General features: G+C 35.9%; 1 protein-coding gene across 3 annotated transcripts in view; it reads left to right on the top strand.

Moving 5' to 3' along the window:
- Window positions 1–5,944: 5,944 nt before the first annotated feature.
- Window positions 5,945–11,329, top strand: part of Ace (Acetylcholine esterase) — a 76,186-nt gene continuing 70,801 nt past the window's right edge. For 2 of the 3 annotated variants that reach the window (XR_011160817.1, XM_069053283.1), the window contains exon 1: window positions 5,946–7,330. Coding sequence is in view for 2 of the 3 variants with exons in the window: in XM_069053283.1 (XP_068909384.1) it covers window positions 6,184–7,330 (1,147 nt within the window). In the remaining variant the exon portion in view is untranslated. Of the gene's footprint in view, window positions 7,331–11,329 lie in introns of all 3 variants that reach the window. The other variant, XM_069053284.1, reaches the window with a different exon arrangement.

Genomic DNA, 11,329 nt, shown 5'->3' with positions numbered 1-11,329 from the left:
CGAAAATTTTTAACCAATCGAATTGCAGCATTTTTCAAATTTGGACCAATCAAATTGATTTATAGTGACAATCCAACTCGAAAATTTTTAACCAATCGAATTGCAGCATTTTTCAAATTTGGACCAATCAAATTGATTTATAGTGAAAAAACACCGAGCAGAGTGAAAAAACAACTAGCCGAGTGAAAAAACAACTAGTGGTTTTTCAGCGAAAAAATTTATGTCAAAATGAAACGTCAAATTTATTAGGTCAACTCGATAAAAATTTTCTCGGTGGATTGTCAAGTCGAATACAATTCGTGGTCTAATTTTTTCTGCAAAATTTGTCATTTAAGGCATTCGTAGCTTTTGCTTTTGGAAAATTACACTCGTCTCCTTCGTCGACTCGTGTAATTTTCGTTGCAAAAGCTACTCATGTCTTAAATGACAAATTTTGTCGGAAAAAATTAGACCACTTATTGTATTATATATGATAATATCTCTAGCTCCGGATCTCTTTGGCAGGAGGAGTCTAATTGCTTGTATCCCAGTTTTATCTTCTCTGACAAAGTGATCCCTTGTTAAACTCCTAGGTTCTTTGTTCTTTGGGTGTTGGACAAGTACTGAAACCAATGTCTTGTTGCCAATTCCAGGTTCATCGGTGGATTTCCAAGCTTTTGAATATTGTTAAAAATTGTTAGGAAATTATAATCCGTAGAACAGTTCTATTTTTTGTGCAACCGTTAAAAGAAGTTGTTCCTTAATCAATATGATGCGCCTAAAGTGAGCATTTTTTTATTGTTGGAACTATCAAAAATCCTGAGAAAAGAGAAACCGAAAATTGAATTTTATGTTGACGAAAATAAAAAAAATATCTGAAAAAAAATAAATAATGTTCTTCAGAAAATATGTTGCATGACAAAAAAAAGACAAGATTTATTTACATCAGCGTATAAGAAATTTACCAAATCATGATAAAATATGTAATTTCTCTTTCGGATATTCTATTTTAAGAAAAGTTACCCCAAGCAAGATTTTTTTTCTTTTCCTTCTGTCTGACCGCTCACATACAGGCTGTTTGATGAAAAACGCCTCAACCCATAACTTTTTTATTTATTACCCGCTTTCAATGAACAAAAAAATCAAAGATATGGTTTTTCAAGCGCTACAAAACAGCTATAAAATATTTTTTTTTGGTGTTATCTTCAATAGCTAACGATAGTCAACTTTTTTTTTTAATGGACACATGTAGTTTTTTAGGCTTGGTCTGGTAAGGTATTTTTTTCTGAATCTAATGATGTATTGAAAGTTATCATTTGGTTCATAGCTAACTGAAAAAAAAATAAAACAATTTTTTGTGGTTCAGCTTATTATAACATTTTTAAGAGTGCCGTGAAAAACAATCGGAATACAAAGTACGATAAATGTCATCTAAACGTCAACTTAGAAAAATTTCATCTGCTTTTTTAAACTTTTTTTATTTAAGTACATATGTATAAAATAACAACATTGTCAGTCATGCAGGATAGCAGTCATTTGACTATTATGTTCGAGTGTAATAAAAATTGTAATTAGTCAAAAACAAAAATTTAATAGAAAAAATAATAATAATAATAATTATTATTCATGTTTTCCAAGAAAATAATAATAAAACTCTTTAAGATTGCACCTGAAATTTTTCAAACTCACACTTGACATTTGTTGCTATTTGTATTCCAATTGTTTTTCACGGTACACTCGAAAATTTCATAATAAGCTGAACCACAATTAAAAATTGTTTATTTTTTTTTTCAGTCAGCTATGGACCAAACGATAACTTTTAATACATCATTAGATTCAGAAAAAAATACTTTACCAGACTAAGCCTAAAAAACTACGTGTCCATTTAAAAAAAAAAGTTGACTATCATTAGCTACTGAAAATAATGCCAAAAAAAATAAATATATTTTATGGCTGCTTTGTAGCGCATGAAAAACCATATCCTTGGTTTTTTTGTTCATTGAAATCGGATAATAAATAAAAAAGTTATGGGTTGAGGCGTTTTTTTATCAAACAGCCTGTATACCTACTTCATTAGCTGTGAGTGAAATTACTTCTGCAATACATATATGAAGTTGATTACTCATTTTGTCTTCCCTTCAAATTAGGTTTAAATTCACCTGCTACTGTTACGACAGTTTCACTAATGTCACTTTACTTTCAAAACAAATATGTTCTTGCATTGGCAAAATGTTCACCACTGTATTAAAATAAAATATAATTTGAAATTGTCTTGATTACGACCCATATAATCTGGGATTATAAACGAATTTCGGCATGAAGTAATTAATTTTTCCATGAAAATATTTTGATATATTTCGTTATTTTCCGGAAGAGTCGCTTTGTAAAAGAAAAAGCATAAATAAATAAAATTTAAGAAACACATCTCATACCCTCCAGGTACAGCTACAATTGGCCGGTGCGAGTAAACGAAACTCCGTGAAAAAGCAACTGCGTAATTCCTCTTCTTCCAGCATCTCCTGACGATGATCAGATTTGTCAAGCATTGGATCCAGTGAGACGTGCTGATTTAAACGGTATAATAGCCACTAATGAAGCTGATATAACCAATTGGCTTTTCCTGCCCATGTACGCTAGAACAATCAGCAAAGCGTCCCCACCTGCTTGCTACAACTCGACTACGGTTAGTTTCCTTTTCTGATTGACCACAGCCGAGTTGTGAAGTTGAAAATTCGTTCGAAAAGTCGAACTTCAACCGAAGGATGAGCAATTACAACCATAAAAAAATTTAAAGACTGAAAAAAAATCACTGAAACGAAGCTGATTACCAGCCAGTCGAGTTACTTTAAAGTGTACAAAATATTTGGGTAAAAATGCTTCTGAAATAAATTGCTTCTTAGGTAAACTTCGCTTAAATCTGTCAAACCCAATTTGTATGGAGGAAGAACTTTCGTTCTGAACACAAAGGTAAGTTTTAAGACTTACATCTTGAAATGCAAAAGCGGCCTAATTATTAATTAATTTATGCTATACAAAGCATACGTGAAGGCTTTGCGGAACTTTTAATTAAGCTTATGGTTTTCAAACAGCCGTTGCGAGGTACTGGAAGTCGCAGATTATCGTCTTCTCCACCAATAAGAAATTTACTTCACTCACGAGGTCTTTACGTGCACTTAAAATTTGCATTCTACTTCAATCAGATTAATTTCGCACTCGTTTTGTTAATCCGAAAGAAATCGACCAACTATTACTATTGACTTCCTCTTTACGTACTTTTAGCAAATAGCCAGTGCACGATGTCTTGAATTTCAACGAATCGCAACTTATAACTTGCAACGTGATACATTTGCGAATGGAAAGTTTTAGAGCATCATTGTGTTCGAAAATATTTTCCTGTCAGCTATTTAAGAAGCTTTTTACTTTTTTCTTCAGATATTGGGAAATTACTCGAGTGTTGTGTGTTGTGTGATGGCTTGTTGTCATTGTATTTTGTGCGGAACTTGTGGAAAATATAGTGAGTGTTTACGAGATAAACGACTTCAACGTAGATCTCCCGATTTTGTTTCGTCTCGAATAAATTGTGGCCATCTAAATATGAATAAAACAAATGAAAACTCCTTTGCAAGATTTTTCCCAAAATGGTCTTTTTGTATGCACGCTTGACAACTTTGGAACATACAAATTGTGGTGACAGCTACGTATGTCACAGTTTTAAATAAATAAATCAGAAAACAAATAAGCTGTTTTGTAAATTATTGTCTCTAGATTGAAAGTGGGATTGTGATTTTTTTATAATAACTTTCATTCTACTCTGATCACGGAATCCAAACTGTGATATCAACGTTTATACAAAGATTATAAATTCAAATAGTAAATAGACATTTTTGACATCTTGCGTATTAATTCCAATTTAAATCGATCCTGGGTATTTAATTTTATAACTTAAAGCTCATCAAATTTAAAAAAGAAATCTAATATAGGACTAGTCACATAAAAAACTAACGTTGTGGTCAAGTAGCTTGATGGTAGCTTGTGCTTCCGTTTTAACGTATGGCGTAGCTATACTATAGATGTCAAATGTCATTTTTTAGCCAACAAGCGACGATAATTTTATTCTCTTACAAAATTCATTTTAGAACTATCCAACTCCTGTTATTCTGGTTTCTTGACTGCTATATGATGGTTTTTACTTTAAAAGAATAATTTAATTTACAATAAAGTGATGATCCAAGTGAGGTTATGTAACTGAAGAAAATGTCATTTTAAGCATTTATGCAAATTTTGATATAAAAAAAATAATAAATAAAGGTACGCCTAGAACCTAAGAAATATTCTTTAATATAGTACATACAGACAAGATTCGAACGTATCCTAAAAAACCCTGACAATAATGCTTAACAATAAAGAAATGAAAACATCTACCAAAATCTATTTAAAAAAAATCCAAAATGATAAAATATTATTTTAAAAAGGTCTGACATTTACACGCAAAATAGGTTTAAATTAAGACAAGAAAGTGTTTATAAAAGAAACTGTATTGATAACATAATTACATAACATTTTTAATTTACAATGCAAAAATTTCCGATAATAATTCTGGAAAAGTGCCCCGAATGCTTGCAGCGTTTCCACGTTGAATGGCAAGGGAAATCCTCTCAAAACAGGAATTTCTTTGATTTTGAATCGCCTGATTCCGCGATAAGTCAGTTTCCGATGACATTAATGAAATCGATGGTTTCTTTGCACCAAGGAAAGAAAGTGTTTTGTGTTACAAATTCTAATTTTTTCGTTATATTGAATAAAAAAAATGGATTAGTGATTTTGTCATCGTCTTATTTACAGTTTTAAAAATTGTTACGTGTGTTTTTTTTTGAAAATTTTATTGTAGACATCCTTAAGGTTAACAATTGTAAAAATATTCTAATTTAGAAAAAGAATAAATTAATAGCTCATTTCAGAAATTTCGAGGAAATAACAGTTTCCCAAATGTTCCTTTTCTACATAAGTATGTAGGTATAGAAAATATTGTAAAATACACATTTTTGAGCGTGTTTTTAAAATCTCACTCTTTACATATTTATTTAAATATAGCACATTTCAGCCATCAGTTCTAAAAATAATTGTATACTGTTCATTTAGATTTGTATTTGATTTGTTAATTGGCCGAATATAAAGCACAGCTTTTTATCTGGTACGCAGCGAATCGTATTTGGTGAATAAAAGTTACACAGAAATAATAACGATCATAAAACATTTGAACTAATATAATTTGTATAAACAAATGAACGTTCAGGTTTCTTGCGAATTATGTTCGACAACTTAGCTCACTTATATCGTGCGATAAACAATTACTTAGATAAGGGGCGGCTATGACTTTGAGTCAGATTTTTCGTATCTTTGCTAACAAAGTTAGCGTTGAAAAGTCCATTGTGAACGCACTACGGATTACGAACCGCAGATCACCTGTTTAAATCTTACCGTTGTTTGTGTTTTTCCACTTTGACCAGAAATTTAAATGAACACCTGATATATTCTGCAGTGTCAGTTATCGAAATTGGAACTGAATGAAAAATATAAAAAAAAAATTGAAATAAAGCGAGAAAATTTTATCAAAAAATATAGTAAAGGATGTGTGTGGGTGTTTAATTGTATTTTTTGAAGCTGAATTGGAGGGTTAATTTTTAATTTTTTATGGTTTCTTGTCAACGAGGGTTGTTTGATAAATGACAATTGTGAAAATTAGTTACGTTAAATGTTTAATTAGTGGTTGCCGTGGTTGGTAGAATTTTTATTAAAAGCGTAAAATTTTATGAATAATTGTCGTGTCGAGGAATGACAAAATGAATATGAATATGAGCGTTAAAATAGAATATTGGGTGTCGTCGATAATCCTCCGGTGCGAAGGGCGACAACGTGAAAAGGAAAGTTGATCGCGAAGCGTAACCCGCGCCAGCAGCAGCAGAAGCAGCACACACCGAAGATGCGACCGGGCGCGCAAGCTTGGCGCGGAGCCGCCATGGCAGAGTGAGGGCACAGTCCGTGCCAGGTCGTCAACCACCCCGGCGTCGTCACCGCGAGCTCGCTCGTCCATCGCAACGCGTCGCTGCAGTTCCGAACCGCGTCCACCTGTTAGAGAGTGCGCCGACGGCGATGGCGACCACGTGAACGCGATGTCATAACCTCATCCGGAGACACGGTGCAAAAATGGGTCCGCTCTCGGTGGTGTGGTTCGCGATGTCGCTCAGTGCTTCCGCGTGCGCCTACTCCTGGCCTAGCGAAGAGACAACGACGCGGCCGCCCCAATCCAGAGACTTTCACAGCGACCCCCTCGTCGTGGAGACCACCAGCGGGCTGGTGCGGGGCCGCTCCAAGACGGTGCTGGGCCGCGAAGTGCACGTCTTCACGGGAATCCCCTTCGCGAAGCCGCCCATCGAGCAGTTGCGCTTCAGGAGGCCGGTGCCGATCGACCCCTGGCACGGTATTCTCGACGCCACCAAGCTGCCCAACTCCTGCTACCAGGAGCGCTACGAGTACTTCCCCGGGTTCGAGGGCGAGGAGATGTGGAACCCCAACACGAACATCTCCGAAGACTGCCTCTACCTGAACATCTGGGTCCCCCAGCGGCTGCGCATCCGCCATCACGGGGACAAGCCCCAGCAGGAGCGGCCCAAGGTGCCGGTCCTGGTCTGGATCTACGGCGGGGGCTACATGAGCGGCACCTCCACTTTGGAGATCTACGACGCCGACATCATCGCCGCCACCAGCGACGTCATCGTCACCTCGATGCAGTACCGCGTGGGCTCTTTCGGCTTCTTGTATTTGAGCAAGTACTTCCCCAGGGGTAGCGAAGAGGCTCCGGGCAACATGGGACTGTGGGACCAAGCGCTGGCGATTCGTTGGATCAAAGAGAATGCCATAGCTTTCGGGGGCGACCCCGACTTGATCACCCTCTTCGGGGAATCCGCCGGTGGAGGCTCCGTCAGCATACATCTTTTAAGTCCCGTGACCAAAGGGTTGGCGCGCAGGGGAATCCTCCAGTCGGGGACCATGAACGCTCCCTGGAGCTACATGTCCGGGGAAAGAGCCCAACAGATCGGGAGGGTGCTAGTGGAGGATTGCGGGTGCAACGTTTCGTTGCTGGAAACCCGCCCTCATCAAGTTATGGACTGCATGCGTGCCGTCGACGCCAAAACGATATCTTTGCAACAATGGAACTCTTACTCAGGAATTTTAGGTTTTCCTTCGACACCGACCGTTGACGGGATTTTTTTGCCCAAACATCCGATGGATATGCTCGCCGAAGGGGACTACGAGGACATGGAGATCTTGTTGGGCAGCAATCACGACGAAGGTGAGGACTTGTGCTCGTCTTTTAACAAAGACAATTGTTTCTGTTCCTTCATTGATTTCATTGATTATGCAATTTTATCGAATACGTCAGTTGCGAGAGACAAAAGGCGTAAATCAATATTTAATTAGTAGAATTGAAGCTCTGTTAACTGAAATCGTTAAAAAAAATCCATTCTTCATTCATAAGTCGGAACGACCACTTTCAAAATCGACATTTTCATATTTACAATCAACGCCACAGGGACATTATTTAACATTTTTGATAGAAAATGTTTTACATTCTATCAATTAACAATATTCTACATGACTATGTTATTTTATGCGTATTATGAAGAGTAGTCATTTCAAATACCACTGGTGCATCGAAATATTTTCAAAAAAAAAAAATTATCTTCGATTTTCTAAGCTTCGTTTCAGACTCTTGTTGCCAGGGAAAATTAAGTCAAAATATTTCAAATCTAAAATATTTCCTTACAGCTTCTACAACATGCTACTAGGTACTCCTACTACTACCACACCGAGAGGGTCAGTGTCTATTTGCAAAATTTATAATATTCGCCATCACCTATCTTATTTTTATTCACAGAAGGGTTATATATTTTTAAATATGGAATAAACTAACAGATAAAGAGACTTCCAAGATAAAATAAAAGTTTTATTAGCACTAAAAATGGTGCATGCTCTCAAAGTTTGTTTACCGAGTAAAATATTATTACCGATTCTTCTCTTTTGTTTGTTACAGTTGTAACGTGTCACTTGAAAAATATTTTTCGTTTTATCGGAAATGACCCCAACTTTTGTTATTAGAAAGCAGCTCTCAGCGTATGTCTGCATGTTTTGAATGTCGAGAAAATGCCGGTTTTATACTGTGGATGTTTTCAACGTAAAATCCTTTGAAATAAACTGGATTTTTAAATTAAATTGTATTTTTGAAAAGCAACATTTCAACCCAACATCTACTCTTTCCTGCGCAATCTTTTAAATTACCTACTGCTCTAATTATTATTAAAATATTATTTTACTAGGTAATTTGGCTACAAACAAAATATTTTACGTCGAAAAATAAGAATAGTAAAAAACAAAGGTATTTTTCGAGCACAATAAGAGTGCATCGCAATTGGTTAAATTTTTTTTAACCTTTTTAATTAACCAATGACATCAAAAGTAATTGTTCGACTGATTCAGTATTTTCTGTTTAATAAATTGAGTGACATCATGGACATAACGTTATTTTTTAATTGTGCTAAGTTATTAATTAATAATAATCGTAATGACCAAAAATGAGAAAGTAGTACCAACGTAAACAATTTTTTATGCCACTTTTTTGTCAATACTCATTAGAAACGTGAACATAACTCACCAACTATAAAATAATTAATTACAAATTTGTTGTTCAGACGGAAATCAGTTTTGATATGGTGGACAAGTAATTTATTTCACATTATTTTCGATAAAATCTACAAATACATTACAAGTCGCTTGAATCACTAAGATTCGGCTTTTCGACCTCACTATTCTTAATTGGAATTGTTTTAATTTGTTTTCTTTTTTGACAAAAATGTGTGCTTGATTTGTTAAGTGTTTCCTTATTTGTGACAGAACGTCCAGTGTTTTGGATAAAATGCAAAGTAAAGGTTATGCAGTGAAAAAAGTTGTGAATCTCGGGCGACATTAAGTGCTTTGTGCACGAACCCTTCGGCTAAGGTCCTGTCATCACACGGCGTTAAATAGGTGCGATCGCGTGACCGATGGCCGCGTGAGGGTGTTATTATATTCATAAACATTTAGTGTTAAGTCGTTGTAAATTCAACCCCCGAGTCTTCGCCGTCACCGAAACGAATTAATTAAATGGCTGACTTATAAGGCAATTAAACGAATAAGCGTATGAATAATTATTGTGAACGAGGCTTAATGACGGAATAAAATCATTGTAGCGTAACCCTCGCACAATGCACGCGCAGCTCTGTATGAAATAACACATTTCGCTTGTTATATCGGAGGAAATACACATCGGGACCGGCCATGAATAGGAAAGCAGTGAGAATTTCCATTTTGGAGCTCGTTTCACTAACTTCACTTGTTGGAGCGACTGGTCGAAATGCATTCATAATTAATAAAGTCCAGAGCGCATCGTTATTATGGCCTCCATTCGTGACGTCACCGCTCCAGATGGCCTCTGCGGACAAGTGGAGGTCATTAACGTTGACACAACGAGGCATCCGAAGCGGCGGGAGTTTTCAATTATCTGGCGACCGGCTTATCGTGCAAAGCGCTGCACCGTTTATGCACCGCGGCTTAAATATTTTATAATGGCGATATCGGAAGCAATAAAAACGAACGCGAACTTTGCTCATATAAATCAAAATGTTTCACATTTCGTTTTTACTCATGTTTTCGCATTAGAAAAGTTTCTATCTTGGGCCGAAACTCCCAACTGTAACTCAATTCTGAGTAAAGTTTCGAAAAGACCGAACAACGTGATGTTTCGGGCCAACTTTTTATTTTGTTTTGAAAGCCTGTTGCCAAGTGCCTGACAGTCGATTCGTTATTAAAATATTTAAGAGCGCATTCTCCTGCGATAATCCATACGGACTTGTTGATGAATTTCGAAATGTGACGGACACGCTTCAACTTACAAGAAAATTTCCAGCTTCGAGACGAGAAAAACTTCCAGAGCGTGTTCCCTATCGATAAATATATACCACAATCAGTATAACGTTAATAGCTTCGAATGAAAAGATACGTTTCTTTAATAAATTACTCCGACTCGGAGAATAATGGGAAATCAATGTTATTTACTTATTGATTCCTAAATTGGATACATTTATTTGAGACTCGGTTGTGGCAATTTTCGGGGGCAAAAAATTGTTTTCTTGCCTTCATGCCACAAATGTGTCGGCCGACGATACAAACACTTGAGGCACATGCGTGTGAAATATGGCTCCCGGAATTAGAAATTGTTAAGGGTTACGCCAGGAATTTTCACTGTCCTAGCAAATTATAAAAAACAATAGGCTGCAACAGCCAAAAATGTATTAACAATACTTAATCAGAATTTGCAACAATGATTGTTATAGGTTTCAACGAATTGAAAAAACTATAAACTCGTAGAGATATTTTCAGTTTGCTACCTAATATTCTTTCAATCTAGAAAATATATCTATGTCCAAAACATTTTCCAAATAATATTTACTCAATGAAACTTTCAATCTAGTTAGATTATTTGCTATTCATAATGAATACTTGACCATATTAAAAAATGATAGATTGAGATAGGTACAGTCGATGGACAAATAAAACTGGGACAAAAATGACAATCACATAAGTCAAAATTTACAAATTTGCATCGTTTAATTACGGCTTTATCACAAATAGGTTAACTTTGGTATGACATATTATATAGACACTGACAAATATATTGACAATTCAATGATGTGATTTACATAGATTAAATTTTAAGTGTCCCAGTTTTATTTGTCTACCGACCGTACATACAATGTCCAATATTCTGGAATTTCTTTCCGTTTAGTGCTTTTGATATTACGGAGATGCACTAATTGTTACGTCGTACACCGTCCAAAAAATCTTTTTTAGGCAGCCGTAATGAAAACGGTAATTTTACGTACTCAAAAGCGGACGAAAAGTAACTCTTTTTCGGGCACTGACCGTGGCGCCATCTGTTGATCTGTTTAGTAAGTTAGCAACGAAACCGACAAAACCGATAGTTGTCCTGTCACCATAAATTATGTAAATAAGTAATTGTATTGCGCACCTCTGCTGAAAAGTACCTTTTGTCCTCGCCTGTTTAGGAACACAAATAACTCTTAGGTACTGGAAATTAACAAAAATCCAAGATATTAGAGCTTTTTGAGATGTATCAATATTTGTGAAATATGTTATAAAATAATTTTATGTTGGCATCAGAAACATAAAAAAAAATTATACAGGTGTCCCCAAAAAAGAAGACGAGTCTATAACTCCCTTATTTATCGGTGGATTT

The sequence above is a fragment of the Tenebrio molitor genome, chromosome 7, assembly GCF_963966145.1.
Source record: "Tenebrio molitor chromosome 7, icTenMoli1.1, whole genome shotgun sequence".
Taxonomy (NCBI): domain Eukaryota; kingdom Metazoa; phylum Arthropoda; class Insecta; order Coleoptera; family Tenebrionidae; genus Tenebrio; species Tenebrio molitor.
This window is presented reverse-complemented; position numbering and strand designations above follow the sequence as displayed.